At 41.1% G+C, this 20,215-nt stretch overlaps 2 protein-coding genes across 5 annotated transcripts; one reads left to right on the top strand and one right to left on the bottom strand.

Annotated features, from left to right (window-relative positions):
• Positions 1-140: 140 nt before the first annotated feature.
• Positions 141-5,672, bottom strand: LOC124133079 (carboxypeptidase Y-like). 3 transcript variants are annotated; one of them, XM_046497320.2, is made up of 4 exons: positions 5,563-5,672; positions 4,147-4,415; positions 3,327-3,512; positions 141-2,111 (listed from the first exon to the last, which is right to left on the bottom strand). In XM_046497320.2, exons 2-4 carry the CDS (start codon positions 4,253-4,255, stop codon positions 1,699-1,701), a joined length of 708 nt encoding a protein of 235 aa, XP_046353276.2. In that variant the 5' UTR covers positions 4,256-4,415; positions 5,563-5,672; the 3' UTR covers positions 141-1,698. The 3 variants fall into 3 exon arrangements, with proteins under 3 accessions (XP_046353276.2, XP_046353277.2, XP_046353278.2); XM_046497321.2 differs by lacking the exon at positions 5,563-5,672 and adding an exon at positions 5,276-5,382; XM_046497322.2 differs by lacking the exon at positions 5,563-5,672 and adding an exon at positions 5,137-5,226.
• A 2,037-nt stretch (positions 5,673-7,709) lies between these two features.
• Positions 7,710-19,926, top strand: LOC124133078 (cilia- and flagella-associated protein 100-like). Of its 2 annotated transcripts, none has more exons than XM_046497318.2 (16): positions 7,710-7,805; positions 8,160-8,239; positions 8,658-8,741; positions 8,889-8,980; positions 9,193-9,373; positions 10,043-10,110; positions 10,948-11,111; positions 12,190-12,346; positions 12,874-13,067; positions 14,565-14,625; positions 14,779-14,930; positions 16,239-16,337; positions 16,491-16,607; positions 17,357-17,453; positions 18,299-18,418; positions 18,699-19,926. In XM_046497318.2, exons 2-16 carry the CDS (start codon positions 8,167-8,169, stop codon positions 18,813-18,815), a joined length of 1,776 nt encoding a protein of 591 aa, XP_046353274.1. In that variant the 5' UTR covers positions 7,710-7,805; positions 8,160-8,166; the 3' UTR covers positions 18,816-19,926. The 2 variants fall into 2 exon arrangements, with proteins under 2 accessions (XP_046353274.1, XP_046353275.1); XM_046497319.2 differs by having other exon boundaries at positions 7,723-7,819.
• Positions 19,927-20,215: the final 289 nt, after the last annotated feature.

Genomic DNA, 20,215 nt, shown 5'->3' with positions numbered 1-20,215 from the left:
TCACAGGTTGGCTTGTATTCAAGGTGTGAAGGAACACATATATAATATATTGTGATAAACGAGGGTTATAAATGGTGACTTTGCAACACCACTGATTCTACGTTTTTTGCATATTTCGAATTTCAAGGTGGGTTTTTTTAATTCTTGTCAATCACAGACCATTAGAGTGATGTTCTAGTTTATCTACCAAAACTGGATTCCAAATATAAAAGGAGATATCGCTTGGGTGATATATCCTAGGAAATATTGCTACAATGAAATGACTTTACAATGCTTGCAAACCAATGTGACGTCATCGGTTACCATGACGTTACAATCAATTGACATCACTAATCCATCTGCTACCGAAGCTGGCAAGCTGTATTTGTTATACTCAACACACTGGTAATTACCGTTTACAAACTGAACAAGATGGAAGAATGATTCTGGATGATAGATAAAATGTCACCTTCGTATATTTACATAGCTTCAGAGTTTCAAACTTTTATCAACTTGTATTTTACATAAAAAGACACTCACGTGAGATTATATATTTGTTGTGTTACATGTGAAGCAAATGTCAATTCTCAAGCAACACGAATATATGTACAAGACGTCAAACCTTGTATAAAATATAGGGGAACGGATGGCACAGTCATACAACAGGGGCCGCAAGTTGATGTGCAGAATTTCGTCACTTTGGTGTGTCACAACCTTAAGATCATGGGTCCGACATCCCGGTTCGTCTTGATTATGTTTCTAGGTCTGTCTGTGCCATACCCATTCTCGTTGGTTTCACGGAAGTGGTAAACGTCTTACCAGCATCCTTGAGGCTTGATTATGGAAATGTGTTTTTGTCAGTTTATTCGCACACCAAGCTGACACACGGATGCACGCATATAGATGCATTTGCCGTAGCCATGGGAACGCATCTTCTTACCTCTAGACCCATAGTGAGGTGTATATTCACATGTTATGGGCAAGGTCTTCCTAAAGATAAGAAAACTTGGAATTGTCTGAAATACCACCCGTTCTTAAGCTTACTGCGAAAATCAAGAGCCCGTGTTTCTGAACCGAACCAGAAAATGAATGGAACTAACATTGATGTGTAGTGATGTAAGAGCATGTTTCAAGTCTTGCTAGCCGTGCTTGATTACATGAAACATTCACAGGGAAGCAATGCAATTGAAAAAGGATGACTTCCTAATTTAGTTGGTTGGTTGGTTGGTTTGTTGTTTAACGCCGCACTCAGCAATATGCCAGCTATATGATGGCGGCATAATTTAGTAGAATGGTATCGATATGTTTCTGACTGGGAGATGTTAAAGGATTGTCTTGTGGGGGCGTTTATGAAGAATGCGTGAAGGGGTTGAGTCAGTTTTACTGCCTTCAACATACTACATTTGGTTTTCAAGAGGCGGGGTGGTCCGGACACCCTGGAACCCCTCCCCCAACCCCCTCTAGAGTTGCCTATGCATTGAAAGCATCTCAGTCCCGTCACAACCCCTCAGCTTAAAATTAGGAAAGCCCAAAGAGACGCAGGCCAGAGACTACCGCTTTTATGATACAAGAATCGGATGCCAACTGACCGAGGATTATAATGAGGAGGGATCATGGATTCGAAACCTTGACCAGCGGATCCTGGCAGCTGGCGGACATAATGTATTATTACCTCTGAATGTTCCCGAGAGGACACCCCCGTATGTGATAGAATTCTTTCTATCTGGTAGAGCTTGATGGAAGCGTTGATTCCGGGAGCCCTGGGTAAGGAGGGGGCGGAGTGGACGGCTGAGGGGGTGGGTACTGTTCTGGGGCGTTGTACTGCGGAGGTGGTGGGTACTGTCCCGGGGTGTTGTACTGCGGAGGGGGTGGGTACTGTCCCGGGGTATTGTACTGCGGAGGGGGTGGGTACTGTCCCGGGGTGTTGTACTGCGGCGGGGGTGGATACTGTCCCGGGGTGTTGTACTGCGGAGGGGGTGGGAACTGTCCCAGGGTGTTGTACGCAGGCGCTGCTGGACCGTACGCCACTGGCGGAGGATGATAGCCATAGGACATGGGTTGGTTGACCACAGGGGCGACGGTTCCTCCCGGATGTCCTTGACCGTCTGGTGGATTGTTGTGGTAGTACTCGGCTGGAAGATACATAATACCATATAGTGGATAAATAAAATACCACACCCATCATCCTTTGTATGAGATAGTTCAGTTTGAAGTAAGTTCCAGCAAAGTAGGTCTGATCAAAACAAAACGGAAAGCACTTAAATGTCTCTAAATGATTATATTTGTTTTTGTCGTGTAAATGAATACTTTATAGACACACGTGACTGCGAAATCGCTCTCCAAAACGCCAAAATGTACCAGTAAATAACACGTCAATTCTGGAAACTGGACTTTTACGGTCAGTTAACTCCCTTGCCTCGGGAAGATAATTCTGGACATGGTGACGAACGCAAGTAGATATAGAAGGAAGACAAGACGAACTTAAAACGGATGGCGAATCCCTTTTCTAATGTCCCCCACCTAGATATTGATAGTAAAGTGTTTAAATTTGCTTAAAACTCGCCCACAGTTGAAACATTTGATCCAAGAATGCTGGAAAAAATAATGTGACCGCAAACTTGTTGGTAAAAAGACTTTTGCTCCCCATTTCAGACAGAACACGTTTTCTGAAAGACTGAACGAGAGCCTGCATGGTATTTGGCATACTGTTGGTACATCCCGCTTCCCCTTTACTCACGCTTCCATTATTTCCTGACCGCTTCCGTGATCTAGCGGGAGAGCGTCTGCCCAGAGACCGGAAGTTCGGGGGTCGATCCCCAGCCGCGTCATACCATAAAGACGTTAAAAGATAGTACTTGTTGTTATCCTGCCTGGCGCTCGGCATTAAAGGGATTAAACAAGGTCTGATCGGCTCGGGGTCAGTATACTATGTGTAGGTATTCATTTTAAACTACGTCATGGTTTCTTAGTGGGCTAGCTCTCAAAGTCAGCATTAGTCGGACCAGTACAATCAGCCATGCGCGCGCGTTAAACCCCAATTCACCACCATCCTCAAAATGGCTTGTTCCATTGGACACGCCAGAAACCTATGATTGTGGATTCGAATCCGGGTTCACCCCGATCATGTTTCTAGGTTTGTCAGCACCATACCCGTGCTCTGGGTTTCACCGAAGTGGTAAACGTCTGAGACCTGCATCACTTTGGGCTTTCCTCCCACAGTAAGCTGACACGCCATGATAGAACTGGAATACTGTTAAAAGCGGCGTTAAACCCAACTCACTCACTCACTCACTCACTTGCTCTAAATGGCAGTCAGAGAAGGCCTAATGATCCTTGCTGTAGCTCACCTGACATGACTATCATGAAGACGCCCCACACACAGCTCCACACCCAGCCGATGAGACAAGTCACTGTTGTCAGAAGTTGCAGGAATCCTATTCCAAGACCGATGCAACAGGATCCGCATCTGGAAGAGCCGTCCATGTCTTCGTTCCGTGCACAGCAGAACGACGAGGAACCAGCTACAACTGTCCCTACACGACAGAACAATAATAAACATGGAACTTATTCTTCCAAGTGACTAAAACAAAAGCGAAAAACCCTATTCCATTTTCTTAAGACACCTCTGCCAAACGCAGAGTCTATAGTACGATTCCGACTATTTCATGAACATGTGTTTGTGAATCATTATCATATCGTGCATGGTGGTACCAGGTATCCTCACCCACCGTTGCCACCCGTCACAAATACATGCAAAGACAAGTCAATGTTTTACCTGAAAAAACACGGGAACATATGGTGTGTACTTTTATTGCGCTAGCATGCGCAAAGCGTTAACATCATTACCATGCATGGTCATTGGATCAGTGTGCGTCGATTTGCATTCTCAACTTCCTAGGGAGTATACAACCCAAGCTGCCTTGTCAGGCGCAAGAAGGTCACATTTCCATCTCATCCCACCGGGTACCCCCTTTTCTGCTGGGTGAACAGAGGCACATTTCGAAGACGAAACTTACTTGAACCAAACCCTGTGGTTTTACCGTATATACCCAGTAAATCGATAGCGGTCCAAATAACCGTGAATACTTTTGCCATAACTTCATATTTTAGCCTTGTGTATTATGCTAAACATTAAAAGAAATCATTCACCAATAAGTAGCCACCTACCTAGGCCAGGTACGAGGAAGTTGAGGACACAGCAGACGACAGCGAGAGGCATCGGCATGGCCGGCACGGCCAACCTCTCATCCTTCCCGCGGGCTCTACCTCCTCCCATTGTGCCGCTCCTGGTCCAACACTGACAATCTGGCACAAACCACCCAAATAATCAGGCGTAGCTCCTTGTGAGGTTACAGAGTGATAGTATACTTAACCTCCTGTTGCACTGGATGAAAGTGATAATCTTCACACACTGTCTTCAAACGTGACCCGTCTCTCTGCAAAATTAAAAATGTATTAGTGGGGCCATTCCAAATGGGAAGACGCTTTGAGTTTTTTCCAGCTAGCCCAAGGCTCATTTTTGGATTAGCGATGAGTGTAACATAGATAAGTTTGGGGTAAGAACAAAGTCATTCCATAATAAAACAAGCGGACTGACCCTGTGAATATAACAAATTCCATGCAGGAATGTTAGCAGTACACACAGGGCAAAACTAATAATCGGTAAAGGATAAGTATTCCAGTCGCAGCGTGAACGCCATCTAACAAGCTACATGACTATACTGGGTCAGGCAGTTAAAACAGTAACTGTTGCAGTCTTAATCAATAAGTATCAACAAATAATCAATACAAGCAACCAATCGTGTCATTTGCAGCCATGGATATCTCCGTTTTTGACACTGCGCGAGGGTGTGAATGAACAAGCGTATTCACATTTAAGAACGTGCTTCTGTTTATTCTTGGGGCTCGTTCCATGCATGGAGCGATCTTAGACCTACGGCTGTCGTAAGTCTGTTACGATAGTCTTAAGTAAGTACGATAATCTTAGCACAAAGATCGCTTTGAGACACGGGAGCCCTAGTCTCGAAATGCCTCGTGTAAACTTGCACATTGGCAATCATTTTACGTTTCATTCAAGTTGTTAAAAGATCTTTGTCTACTACTTCAGCATTAAATGGTAAACATTAATCTATGTCAGTTAACGATCAGCGTAATTACCATGACAGTGTCTTAACTATGAACTGAAAATGGTTACCCGACCGCGGAGAATACATATCGTCGCTCTTGAAGCAAGTATACATCAGAAATATACGACTCGCAAACTGAACTAATATCGTCAATATATTTTCAATGGTACCTTAACTCGAGACGAAAGTGTGCCGAATATCAACTCGCCTCACCGGGTTCTCCATGAATTGTATACCCTATACACAACAACATTCAATATTGGTCCTGGGTATCAATAGTTAAGGGACCGAGTCTGTGTATACGTGAATACATTATTCATGTCGGGGCGAAATCACTGAACGGTTGAACTGATATCATACGTCATGGTACACACTTATATATAATGCCCCTGTAGGTTTAAGGGCTCCACATATAGAATTTTCGTGAACCGATGGCACATGGAGGTGCATTACTCACTACATTTTGTTCCGCAAGGTGTGTTTGTTGCTCGGCGTCGCACTCGTCAATATTCCAGCTCTGTGACATCGGCCTGTACATAACCGAGTCTGACCTAGACAAACAAGTGATTGATAATATAAGCAGCGCCCCACTCCGTCTCGGTACGATGATAGGCAAACTTGTCACCGAGTCTTGATATCGGGGCACGCACCTCTTTGTGTGTGTGTGTGTGTGTGTGTGTGAGTGTGTGTGTGTGTGTCCCCGCATGTGTATATCGTGAGTTCGAATCACGGTTCGCCTCTGATTATGTTTATGGATCTGTCAGCACCGTAGAGGTAAACGTCTAATACCGGAATAACTCCGGGCTTTCCCCACTGGGCGAAACAACACTGGCGCCAGTTTAATAGACCATCTTATAGAGAGGGGTTCACTGTTTCGGTTGCATGCATGGTATGTAAAATAGAAAACATGGGTTTGGAGGGAAGAAAAACATTTGATATGAAAGACGTGGATTTATTGTGCAGAAAGGGTGTTGTTGACTTCTTAAATGTCACCATGCCACCATGTTCATGCTAAAACAACGGACCCGTGAAGATTCCGGGGTAGAATACGTCTTTTGCAACCCATGCTTGTCGTAAAAGGTGACTATGCTTGTCGTAAAAGGCGACTAACGGGATCGGGTGGTCAGGCTCGCTGACATGGTTGATGCATGTCATCGATCCCAGTTGCGTAGATCGATGCTCATGATATAAATCACTGGACAAGAAAAGTCGCCTTTTTCAGCAAGCATGGGTTGCTGATGACCTATTCTAACCCGGTTCTTTCAGTCGTAAGCATTTCTTCTATATTCATCTTGTGTGAGTCGAAGGCCAAAGACACTGCATCGGTTGACTGTTCTTGTGCCATTGTACCCTGCTGCATCGTTTTTTATGCTGCTTCCAACCACTGGTTTGTCTCACCCCTGGTTGGGGGCACGGGTGGCCCAGTCGTCCAAGGCGCCGCGATTCGCTGTGCAGAGTTGCGTCCCTTGGGCACGCCAGAAACCTATGATTGTGGGTTCGAATCCCGGTTCGCCCCAATTATGTTTCTAGGTTTGTCAGCACCATACCCGTGCTCGTGGGTTTCACCGAAGTGGTAAACGTCTGAGAACTGCATCACTTCGGGCTTTCCTCCCACATTAAGCTGACACGCCGCGATATAACTGGAATACTGTTAAAAGCGGCGTTAAACCCAACTCACTCACACCTGGTTAAGGAGATGTAACGTTGTTGAGTGCGGTGTAATACAACATTCACTACACCGACGTGAGTGTTGCTCATCTCAGATCGATAAGTGTACACGTGGGCCGACGACCACCGCGTGTTTATTGATTATTCAGATTGATCAAAGATTTTGTGTGTCATTTAATCTTTTGAGTAAACGGACGAATTTTACACGTAGGATATATTTCCAAATGGAATGTTCGAAGGACAGTTCCAACTATACTTTCTGACATCAAAACGATGTTCTAAGCTCTGGTTAGTTGCACGTTTGATTCAGTCCGATTATAGAAACACCCTGTTTGTCTGCTTATTTTATGTCGTAAATCAATCTATAGCAATTACCGAGCGCACTATTTACTGTCATTGCATACGTTTCAAACAGGGCACTAATTTATTATATCGATTGTCTAGACCAACACTTAAAAGAGCACCAGACTGGAGCAACCTCGCTTTGAAAATATAAAGATACTCTTAAAGAAGGTTTTCTTGTGATTTTAGTTTCCACTAATAACCAGACATTGAAGATGCAGAGAGTTTTTAATGTAGATTGTTAATACACTTATTACTTGCATGGACTCCGAATGGAGTTTGATGAATCATCATTTGCAGTATCTTGAGACAGAGGGAGAATGGATCTGAATCACAATAAACAAAAGTGTCATGTTTAGTTGATACTAGCATTCTTCTCGTTATTGTACTGTCCATCGTTGACAGGTTTTTATTTAATCAAAATATATGTAATATTAATGTACTTCTCGTGACGATATGGCTGAAATACTGCCGATGTGACGTTAAATCTTAACTCACTCATTGATACTAGCATTCGCCAGCAAAAGAGGAAGGGGAGCCGAAGTGCGTAGTTTCTAGTGGTATTCATCGAGCTGTAAATTCGGAGTTATGCCCCTTGGTTGCTAGTAACGACAGCCTATTTACTAATGGTGGTCGAACGAAATCAACACTGCAGACGAATTTTAGAAAACATATGAAATAAAGACCCAAGTAAGACGTTTTCAGTAAGCTGTTGTCTTGCGATCCATTGAGTAACTACAACTGTCGTAACTGCTAAATATTGTTTTTGATGCTTTTGAACTGACTTTTATTAAGTAAGACAAGTGGTATTTTATCAGAAGTGGTCCAGGGTGATATTATGTGCATGTTGACGTGAGTTGTTTCACGAAAGGCTTTTGTTTAATTTAGTTAAGCCTCTATCTGTATTATTTGCAAATACATTATGCAGATTAAACTGCACTGATATACAGGCCAAACAGTGTTATTATTATACAGTGCATTTTTTCTCGGTAATGTTTTTCAAACGGATTATTCATTGCTGATTGTTGTGTATGTGTCATTCAGACAAACTATGGCAGACACTCCAAACCAACGTTCAACAGCTGTGTCTCCAGCTGTATCGGATACATCTGGAAAGAAATCAAGTAAGTTATTGCTGCATCCCACATTTTTTTATTGGAAAACCCACAGGTATGTTGAAAGTATGGTTTTAGATGATGTTCTCATTACAAATGCTCCTACCATACCCACTCTGAACAACAAGCCTTTGAGGTTAAGAAACTTGTCTAGTTCAACATATGTACATCTAAATTGATGGATGACCAAGGTTCATGAATCCCACCAGTTGTATTGCAGCATTAATTATCTATCTGGAAAGGATTGTAATGTCTGAAACAATACACAAAGGCTCATTATTTCTTATTGTTGTATACATGTGCAGTTATAGACACCCAGAGCTTAATCTAACTTGGCCACAGCTCACTTGGATGAGTGATGTTATGTTATGTTTAAGTTTTGAACCAAACACACTCACTCACTGAACCTTTCTATTCTGTGAACCAGGACAAGACAACTCATCGCGTCAGTCTGGAAGAGTGACATTTCCTAATTCTGCCAAATCAGCATCAAGTGTAGGACTTGCAGAAGGTAAGATTTTCATTGTGTGTGTTATGTAAAACATATTCTCATCATGTCATATCTTGAAAAGATATTTGAAATATTCTTATGATGAGAAGCTTTTTTGAAAGCAACTTAGCAAAGCAAGCAAAGCATCGGATTAATTTTCTGTTTCAGATGAATTTGCTTCTCAAGGCAACCCTTTCAAGATGCCCCCTGACAGTGATATCTTCATGCTGCGAGATAAAGAGAGACAGAGAAAAAAAGTGGTATGACTCTAACTTGATGAATCATTGTAACAAATGTTTATATTTGTATATATTTATCATTCACTTCAAAGCAATAAATAAGTGGCTAAAGATTAATGGAATGAAGATTACTATTGATACTATTGCAATCATATGATTTGTTTCTCCAAACAGATTCTGCCCGAATTGTTTTCAAGTGAAATGCTATTAAAGACACTCTGATGCTTTTTTAGGAAAGAGAAAAACAGCGCAAACTCCATGTTCATGAGAAGACAACATATGCATCACGTGTCAACTTCCGCACAGCTGCCATGATCAACCCTACAGAATCATCAGACGAGGATGGGGAAGAGGAATCCGACAAAGCCGTTGCTGTCAAAGATGACCCTCAGTTCACAATAGCTGTCACAAGAGGTGATGAAGCAGTCTAATCAAACATCAGTATCTATCTGCACGTAACATGTTTAGATTGTGTGAGACAAGATTCACGTTATTTGTTGAAACAGCATGATCCTTTTATGTCCTTTGTTGCAATATTAATATTGACACTTGTGAATGATACGTTATACATAACACTTGAATTCAGGTGTCAAAGATTTGAAACACTTACAAGTTAACTTGGTTTAAACTTCAAAGTGTTGATGAACCGTTCTGATTTGATCAGTGTAGCAGTTTGTTCAAAAGATCTTGATAAGGCTAATTCATTATTTAACGTAATTTAAGACTAAGCATAATCTACAAAAGTGAAAACAATAGAAGACCCATCAGATTCAGTCTGCTTACATGTTGTTTTAAGGAAGGTAAACGATTATCTTAGTATTTTAGAGCCATATAATGAACGATTTCTATTCATATTTTGAATGACTTTAAGTTCCAAAGAAAAAGAAAGCAAAGTTTGAAATCAATTTTTAAAATGTATTTTCTTTCCTTTGGAGTTGATTAAGGTATACTTACCTTTTAACAAGTATGTTTACCTGGACAATTCATGACAAGAAATAGACTTGGCCTATCTTAAATGTATAATTCCAGTCGTATCCACTTCATGTAACCTGTTTACATGTCTTTCACATGTCTGTGTTTCAGATCGCCATGTAGAAAAAGAATCCCTAGCAGAATACATCAGCAAGAAGAGAGAAATGTTTCTAGTTCAGGTAAAGCACCAACACATTAAAGTGAAGTCCTTTTAATGAAGACATTACCATATCCAATAAAATTGTCTGAATTACCAAAATTTTGAGATAAACCAATCATGATTTGATGGTAATGATGGTAATGTCCCTTAGTTACCCATTAACATTATCAGCAGTTATCACCTGGTAGGTTTTCCATCATCTTCCTGAGTCAAGGGAGATAACTGACAATAATAGTCCAGTTTCCACCCTTGACAAACTAGGCTGGAATTATGGAGTCATATTTTGGCTGGACCAACGAGTCTATGCATAGTCCAATCAAATTCATGTACGAAAACAATATTCGGCTCGTAAACTGCCGATTTCGGTCGATTGCAGAATTTGCAATTCATATGTACTGTCAACTTAGAGTCAACAGATATTTTCAAAATCTTTTCCTGTTTTAGATGATTTGATGCACTTTGCGAAGCTAGACTTGTTGTATTACAATATTGATCTTGATTATCGATCAGATCGTCTTCACTGTGCGCCGCCATTTTGTTTGAAGCAAATGCAAGTCATATCAGAGGTGGCATAGAATGTATTGTAAGGCAAAACTTTTTTTTATAGAAAAATAAAAATGGCTTAATGTGATGTGACCCGTAATGTGATGTCGTCAGATCTTTGTTTGGCGGTAGGGAGAATTAAGATCTGATTTTAATGAGATTGGCCTAGCACCGACTCGGCTATTTATGGACCACTGTAATACATCTGTAAACACAGATCCCTGCGGCATAGAACAACGTTCACTGTTTACGTGAGATAAGTTGTCTGTTCTGTTTTATTTGATACCCTGAACTATTTTTGTCCTGTTGACAGTACTCGCTGGGAGTGAAGAGGGATGAGATGAGGAAGCTGGAGGAGATTGCACAAGCCGAGGAGCGCAAGCTGGAGCTGGCGGAGCAGTACCTTGAGGAGGATGCTGCCATGTTTGACGAGTTCCTCAAGGAGAATGACAAGAATTCTGTGGAAGCCATCAAGATGTGAGTTCTGTTCTTGGCCACAGCCCAATGGATATAGTCCATTCTGATTTCATTGTTGAGACCATGTCAAAGAGTTTGTGCACTTGTTAGCGATTAGTAATTTGTGATAGGGTAGGGCAGTAAGGTTGGGTCACGAAAGTTTGACAGTGACAGAGTGGGTGGTTCGCCCAAATTTATCACAGCTATTGAGGGGGGAAAGGGTGGGGGGGGGGGGGGGGGGGGGGGGGGTGTTCATTGAAAAATACTGCTATCAGATGAGAAATAAGTTTCTATTTCTACACTCAAGGACAACTTGTTTGGAGGTAGGGACTTGTTAGTCACTTTTGCTTTAATGGAAATACTCTGCTATTGAAAGCATTTTGCAGGTATGATGCTTTGAGCCAAACAAAGTTGATGCAAGTCATCATCCATTCTCTCTTGACTACTGGTATATATACTAAAACACTTTGAAAATTCATATTCCATTTATTGTAACATTTGGCAAAATGGCCACAAAAATCAAATTACGTTGTACTGAGTAGTTAGGCATGAGATAATCAAACACACAGTTGTGTGGTACAGGTTCAGATCTCATTTGATGTGTTTGGAGATGGACCTGAGCACCAAAGCACATCTTTTCTGTGATTATGGTTGAAATGTTTGGACAGATTTATTTATATGCAGGCAAGCAATTCATTCAGATATATGCTTACATTAGAATATTTAAACTAAGTGTGTAGATACACTTCGGTAGGGTAAAGGGATATATGTGTAAGCAGGTATATTGAGGAATGACCACAAATCAGTTGGTCGAGTACAATTAGTTGAACATTACTCAAAATGTTCGCATGAGATTTCATCACATCAGATAATCCTAACTCAGGTGTGCACCCAGACAAGTTGGATGAACCGACTAAAACGAAATAGACATAAATGATGCAATCTCATATCAGAAATTATTGAGAAGATAATTCTAAAGAAGTTACCACTTTCAAAATGTAAAAAATCCTTGAACAGAGGACAGTAAATGTTAACTTTTTAAGATGAATTTGTGAAATAATCCTGTTAATTAATAAAGACTTACATAAATAACTTTCAGAGCAGAGCAGGAGACGAAGACAAAGTTGGAGAAAGTAGCGGAGATCAAGAGAATCAATGCCCAGATGATGTCAATCAAGTCTGAGATTTCCAAGTATGAGGACACACTGAAGGAATACCAGTTGTACCGGAGATTCCTGGAGGCTCTCACACCACCGGTAAACAGTCATGTTTGATAATAATGTCATGATGATAGCCATTGCGTACTTGGATCCAGATGCAGCATACTTAACATATAAACATATCCAGAATTGTCATTACATGCTATGTAGTCAACTGAAGAACTATCTATTGCAAATTGTTTCTTAAATCATTGATCTATCTAGCATGTTGTTTTTAAGTGGAGCCCCATTTGCCAATAGGCTGTATCTGCACTTGTATTGGCAGGAATAGTTTGAGAATTAAAAATTCAGTTTAACTTCAAGTAAGTTAAAACCATAAAATTGTTTGTAAATTGTTATAAATGAATCCCTGGCCACCCTCCCACCCAAGACTTGTAACATTTATACAAGAACTGTAATGTTTTTTCATTTATCTTTTTGCTGATTATTTGAAAAAAGTGAGCAACCTTTTTGTTGACAATGCATACAATGGTTCTGTTTTCACTGGATTGGTTGGGAGATGAAATGTACCAAATATTCCTGAATGCACATCAAAAGAATGGTGAATCTGATTCCTTCTTCAGGAGTTTGCAGAAGAGAAAGACAAAGAGAGGCAAGACCGGAGAGAAGAGAGGAGAAAGGAGAGAGAAAAGAACGCAGCTAACCTGAAAAAGGGTGGATTGCCGGAACTTGGAGGGAAGCAGAGTTCAGCAGGGGACCTCAAGCAGAAGAAGAAGGGGCTAAGGGGGGCACTGCAGAAAGCATCATCAAAAACAAAGTAAGAACAACTTAGATTTCAAAATTCAGAACGTTTTTTTCTAATGATGCATTGAATGACAGTGGTCTAAGATGTCAGTTAGCCGTGCCAGGATCCACTGGTCCATCGATTATGATCCTTGGCATATTGACACCATTTTGTGTTTTTTTTCTCATCATTCCATGACCTGCATCTCATTTGTCTAAACTTTGTCAAAATTGGCTGTGGGGAGTTGCATCCCTTTGGCATGCAAGGATCTAATGATTATGAATTTGAATCCCATTATGATCTTTGTTTTGTTATCACCATACCCATGCTCATGATATACCAAGGTGGTAAATGTCTATGATCTGAGTCACTTCCCACTTTCCAACTACAATAAGCTGATGAAGATGTTCAAAGCAGTCTCATTAAAATCAGATTTAGTACTCTGATATGATACCTCTCAGACAACTCCTCCCCTCTGGAGGTCACGTCAGATGAACTTTCTAATCAGCCACCCAGTGAAGATCTGGATTAGAATTGGTTTTCAGCAATACATGACACACAGTTTTATCTGGTCAAGATTCAGTTGTTTACAGACTGTAATCATATAGCTTGAATATTGCATGGAATATTAGAGTGTTGTTTTAAAAAGATATAATCTAATCAGTATCGAGGCTTGGAATGAATGAAGTAAAGCATTTGGAGCAGTATATCTAATTCCTGTATCTTGAAAATATACATAAATGAACGGTCCTGAATGTAAATAATAAAGGCAGCATGATTCTATTGTTCAGGATACACCCTGACATTTCTTAGCATCATGGAATCTATACCAAAAGGTACAATTGAAGGTATACTTGTGTTCTGTATGGGTTTTCTTTTGTTGAAATATGAAATTTCAGAGAGGTAGGGGGTGTTACATACCAAATGTATGTTGTAGGAGGCGGTAAAATTGACTGAGAGAGGATTTTGATATTTTGGATCCCTCCTTTTTAAAAGTGCTGGATCCGCCCTTGGAGGTGGTATAGAAGTTAAGCTAAATCAGGTTAGAAAGTTGACATTTGATTGGGTGAAGAAACCACTGATCCTTCAGCTAGATTGGGCCATCATAGTTGGCTGAGGATTCACCTAACGCTGCCATCTGTGGAGGGGTTGTCAGGTCTTCATGCAGATAGGTATCATACTGGGGTAAAACACTTGATTTCATTGAAGGGCATGGGTGGCCCAGTCGTCTAAGCCGCCGTGATTCACTGTGCAGAGTTGCGTCCCTTGGGCACGCCAGAAACCTATGATTATGGGTTCGAATCCCGGTTTTCCCTGATTATGTTTCTACGTTTGTCAGCACCATACCCGTGTCCGTGGGTTTCACCGAAGTGGTAAACGTTTGAGACCTGCATCACTTCGGGCTTTCCTCCCACATTAAGATGACACGCTGTGATATAACTGGAATACTGTTAAAAGCGGCGTTGCTCACTCAGGTCAAGTTGGTTGTTCTGTACTGCTGTGTTCACTTGGTCCGTGTGTGTGTTGCAGGTCGGGGGAGACAGACAGTATTATTTCCTCAGGGGATCAGTCAGATGATGACAGTGATGAGGTAAGCTTCAGATTAATCATCTTCAAACGTGTAGTGATTTGTCTTCAACAATATGTTTCAGTCTAGAATGTACATGTTGTCAAGGTCCAGACTCTTGTCCAGTCTGAGACCTCACTTACTCCCTCACTCACTCATCCCGATTGCCATGTGCAGGATCTGGAGCTGTTTTTCCAAGACCCCCAGCAACTCCTGGACATCTTTGCAGAGTTGGAGGAGCAGAACCTGTCCCTCATCCAGAACAGTCAGGAGACCGAGGAGGCTCTAGAGGAGATGAAGCAGACCATCAAACAGACCAAGAGGAAGATGTAAGTGTTCTGCCTTCATACTACCCCAGTGATCTGAGGCGCAGCACAACATGCTTATCTCTGCCAAGTGTGGCTGTCTTGGGTTCAAGTCTCTGTTGTCATCACCTTACATATATTCATGGGTTTCATCAAAATTGAAATGTCTAGGACCTACTTCCTATCAGACTTTCCTCCCATCAAGCTGACAAGTCGTCATATACCTGAAGTAATGTTCCAAGCAGTGTTAAACCCAACACAACCGCATACTCACTTATAAGTGTTGAATCAAGATGGAAAATACAGCAATCTGGGATGCTGCACATGTGTTATGCCATCGATGTAGGGGTCGATATAGCTGACAGTCAGTTATCCTTGGCAAGTAATATGTGGGTCAGACCAGTAATATTTAGGATGTTCTATCACAAATATATCATCACTGTCAATTAAGTTGCAAACTCAGGCTTCCTGAGTAGAACTGGTGAAAGGTACACAGACATGTAATCTGAAGGATTAGATTTGAACATTTTAACCTCACTTATGCAAGCACTTATGTCAGTTGACCAATCAGTGGTCAGGAAAATTATCAGACAACCAATCAATATTTAGAAAAATATTTTGACAACTGCAGATATGTAAAGATATGTCTCATAAAAGCCAGTATTGGAAAATATAAGATAGCTACGCAATAAATCGGAAAGAACAATGAAGAACGAAGCATAGCTTATTTCACAAATTAAACCTTGTTCTATCATGCCATCATTTCTGGAGATTTGAATATGCGCTCTCAATTTGATGACATCATATATTGGACAACATTATTTTTTAGAGGGAAGTTTCTAGTAAGTTGTTCCCAATATATGTAGCTGGGCTACTCTGATAAACGCAGTGGCCGAACGATCACTTCCAAATGCGGGAGAGATATGACAAATGGTATTAGGAGAAAAGGTACAGATAACGGACGTGAGGATTGTGAGAATATGCGGGAAATACCAAACGGAACCTGCCTGTTTATAAAATGGACTTGTCCGACATTTCCGAGTTCGGATTCTATTCAGGGAATCATCATTATTAAAATTTGCGTAAATATTTTTAAAACTTGAACATCGTATCAACATCCTTATTGAGGCTATACCTTATGTTGATATCTCATTTAAGCAATAAACGACTCGTAGTAATTTTTTATCATTTCACCCCTCATGGTTTATTCTCTCTGCACTGTTTTTTTACACGATGAACAACTCTCACTTGTCGTTTATTTCTTAAATATGGTTTATCTTCATATAATAATAGTGAACAGATATCCATCTAACCAGATTCTTCATGTTGCAGGGAGAAGGAGACCTCAATACTACGTGAACAGATAGACAAACTAAACAATTCTATAGTCCGAGAAGAGGAGAAAGCAGCAGATTTACAAATGAAGGCAAAGTGAGTATGATGTGTACCCCTGGCCACTGTCAGTCCATCAGCTCACCAACATTCTCTATACATGCCCAAACAACAACAACAACACTGTTTCCTACACTTGCTTGTACATCAGACCTCAGTATTCAACAGTGTATGAATGATTGTCTATTGCAGAATGTTCAACTATGGAGAGTTCAAGGCAGAGGACCAGGAGAAGATGCTGGGAGCCCTCAACAAGAAGGTGGAGGATGTGTACAGGAGCTGTATAGGGGACAATGAGGCCAACATCAGGTCAGTCCTGTGCAGGGTGGATTGGCATGACTCTCTGTGTCTAGGGGAATTCCGGGGCAGAACAGGTCTCCTGTAAAAATGATTGTCGTAAGAATGAGGATCGACAGTGAAAATTTGTGAGCTGGTTTATTGTTTTCAGTAGCATGAATGGTTTTTCATGCTGTATGCCACTAGTTTACCTGGGACACATTGAATTATTTCCTGGTGGAAGTTATGTATTTAGCTTATTGTTGGGTGGCAGAGAACAACATTCGTTCTCATTCATTAAGCGCATAGCTTCATGTTCAGAGTGTGTATTTCACCTATATGTGTTCCATGAAAAGTGGGGTGGCGGGGTAGCCCTGTGGTTAAAGCGTTTGCTTGTCATGCCGAAGGCCCAGGTTCGATTCCATTCATGGGTACAATGTGTGATGCCCATTCCCGGTGATCCGCTGTGATATTGCTTGAATATTGCTAAAAACATGATAAAATCATACTCACTTACTCATTTCATGAAAAATCTTCAGCACTAGTGGGGAAGTGATCATCCCACTACCATCATCTCAAATCAACAACAGCATGTTATTTTTTGATTGATGCAAATGCAGTGGTTCAAAGCAGCTACCATGCATATAGTGATTGGTTAAATGAAACTTTGTTGCTTTATGTGAATCTTTCCCAGTATTAGTGTAGCAGGGTCTATGTGTTACACAACACCTTTAATTCATACGCCGAAGTGAAACTAGAGTTACCACTGTTGATGGTTACAGTACGCTACAGATGTTGACGAACATCGAGAACCGTCTGGAGGAGCTGTTTGAGCAGATTGAGACAATGCCACAAGACAAGGTGGAGGCAGCAGAGAAGGTAGGTGGCCGAGTAATGGTCAAGTCGACCCTACTGATAACATATACGGACCCAGGGATTTAGGGAGCATAAGGAGACAGTCTAGTGATGTCAAATGGCTACTTCTAATGCCCTTATTTGACAGTTTATGCAACTGGAATATATGTTCTTTAGTTTGACACTTCTCAACAGTCATGTTTGTTGTTTGCTATGCTCTCTGACACGTAAATAGGAGGATTTTGTGTGGGTGTGGATGTGTGCTTGCCCAGATGTGTGTCATCTTCCCTAGGCAAGGGGTGACTTCATAGGTCCAGTTTCCACCCTTGCCGAATTAGGCTGGAATTATGGTTATATTTTGGCTGGACTGACGAGTCTAAGCACAGTCCAATCAAAGTCATGTGACGAGGTCGACATCCGGTTGGTAAACTGCCGTGCGGATTTCAGTCAACTGCAGGATTTGCAAAGCATCTGTACCATCAACTTAGCATCAACAGATATTTTCCAAATCTTTTTCTGTTATTAATGAAGGTGCTCACGAGATCTGATGCACTTTGCGAAGTAAGACCAGTTTTATTACAATATAGATCTCAATTATCGATCAGATCGTCTAGACAGGGCGCCGCCATTTTGTTTGTAACAAATGCAAGTTATATGAGAGGTAGAATCTGATTGGTCAAAAGAAAAGAAATTACTCGTAATATAGCCACTTGTGGTGCTACGATCGAGCCCAGAAACTCCAGCCTGGTTCGGCAAGGGTGGAAACTGGACATTTACGGTCAGTTAGCTCCCTTGCCTTGGGAAAATGGATGGTGTGTGTGCATGTCACTTGGCGTGTGTCTTCTACATGGTGTGTCTGTGTGTTCCAGGCGAAGGAGAAGGAGCGACGGTTGAAGATGCGGGAGGACAAACTGGAGCAGCAGAGGATCCACCAGGAGGAGCGCGTCCGCCGTGCACTGGAGAGAGCCAAGGCCGAACCCAAGAAGAAGGTAAGACACGAGCCTAGATGATACCTGGGGGCAATGATGTCTGGGACGGGATGGTTACCTGTGCACCAAACAGTGACTGCATAGGGATTGGGTCATCACAATGAAAATTTGCGGTATTTAAATTTTGACATTTCACGGATACGATTTTAAGCTGGCACCCCTACAAATTAAAGGCTGTTAGACCCCTAATATAAGTAACCCCTATAAATCCCTGCTACTTTTAAACTATTGTACATTTCTGCATGTATCAGACTGAAACTCTTGTTTCACTTTACCCCAGACTGGCAAGAAGCTGGTGTTCCGTTCCGAGCCTCCCCGCCTCAAGAAGAAGGAGGATGAAGGGGCAGACCAGGCCAGCAAGGAGGAGGAGGAACTGGCCTACTTCTTCCAGTGGTAGCTGCCCCCATCACGCCTGGCCTAACTACTTGCTCTTGTCCCTGCTCAACACTGCCTTGTCCAACACATTTATGTTGGCTCAGCTATACATTAATATTGTCTCAGCAGCTTCATACTGGAAAAGTGTTGATCACTGATGTTTGTTCATACCAAAGACCTCTTTGATTAATTGTTGGATATTCTTTCTGTATGTTTACTTAAAAATATTTTCTAAAAAATGAGGTACATCAAGTTATAATGGGACTTAACTTATTTCAGGTATCAACTGTAAATATCATTTTCAGCTATTCTCTGTTGGTCATTTTAAATTAATGAAGAACATTTTTATCAATGTCTGTATTTGCATGGTAATAGCTTCTCACTATTGTGTTATAAGCAAACATTCTGTATGTACCTATTTCCAACAGACTCTACTGACATTGCTGAAAGCCTTAATGACTAAAACTCTGGAATAGTCAGAGGAATGTATGGATCAGCAATTATTGTCATGATTTTCAACAATTGTCTTTAATGTATATTATTTTACATGACTATCAAAGTGCCAATGTTTTTTCAACAAGAAAACTAATTTCACAGAACTCTGATTATCAGGTATATAAAAAAATGTGAAATTAGGGCTTTAATTATTGAAGAGCCTGTCTCTGTCTGTGCTTACAGTATACAATGGTAGTTTTATGTTGCATTGAACATGTTAATGACCAAATCATGATGCTACATTTCTTGACACATGGTATTCAAAGCCCATCGATACTCTGAATTAACCATGCAAGTGTCAGATTGATTCATTGTAAGAATACTGTCTTGCTGTAACAAATCAATATACTGATCAATATAAAAGTATCAAAGATCTTTTGATGCCATTGTTAACAGGACAAGAGCAAATGATGATATACAGGTTTTACTTATCTGAGAAGCATTTGGATTCAAGGGAGGTTACTCCTACAAGACCAATGAGACTGCAATATAAATGGAGCCGACATTGTGTAAAGACTTTCTAGTGCTCATTATCCATTGGAGATCACTGGAAATATGGCGACAAGCTGTCTTGTATATTATTGATTGTTATTTGTGATTGTATGTATGAATGTACATAAAGAGAATGTGCTTTTTAAGGGATGTTTCATGTAGTTATTTAAAGATTCAAGTTGTCATATTGCCAGCACAAACAGATCAGCAGTTATGAAAAGGCTGACGATTCTTGGGTAGATTAGCCTCGACTATCCAGTGTCAAGTTGCAATTCTATTATAACAAGCATGAAATACTCACATCCCCCGCCAATATGACATGTCCGGTTGTGTGCAATGCATTAGCTCCTGTGAACTATGTTCACTGGGCCTTTTTGTAAATGGCCTAATTGCAGCACTAAAAAAAGTTGTTACTGGTGTTGTTTTGCCATCTGC

Source organism: Haliotis rufescens, unplaced genomic scaffold (genome assembly GCF_023055435.1).
Source record: "Haliotis rufescens isolate VD_foot unplaced genomic scaffold, xgHalRufe1.0.p SCAF_23, whole genome shotgun sequence".
NCBI classification, from domain to species: Eukaryota; Metazoa; Mollusca; class Gastropoda; order Lepetellida; family Haliotidae; genus Haliotis; species Haliotis rufescens.
The sequence above is the reverse complement of the archived record's forward strand: the minus strand, read 5'-3'. Positions and strand labels throughout refer to the sequence as shown.

Bases quoted from the DNA above. Each gene is read 5' to 3' on its own strand.
- LOC124133079 (XM_046497320.2), bottom strand. From the start codon at position 4,255: ATGGGAGGAGGTAGAGCCCGCGGGAAGGATGAGAGGTTGGCCGTGCCG. The intron at 3,513-4,146 runs GTAGGTGGCTAC...TCTGTCGTGTAG, and splicing joins CTTCCTCGTACCTGGCCTAG to GGACAGTTGTAGCTGGTTCC. The intron at 2,112-3,326 runs GTGAGCTACAGC...TGTATCTTCCAG, and splicing joins CTTCATGATAGTCATGTCAG to CCGAGTACTACCACAACAAT.
- LOC124133078 (XM_046497318.2), top strand. From the start codon at position 8,167: ATGGCAGACACTCCAAACCAACGTTCAACAGCTGTGTCTCCAGCTGTA. The intron at 8,742-8,888 runs GTAAGATTTTCA...TTTCTGTTTCAG, and splicing joins AAGTGTAGGACTTGCAGAAG to ATGAATTTGCTTCTCAAGGC. The intron at 16,608-17,356 runs GTCAGTCCTGTG...TGATGGTTACAG, and splicing joins GACAATGAGGCCAACATCAG to TACGCTACAGATGTTGACGA.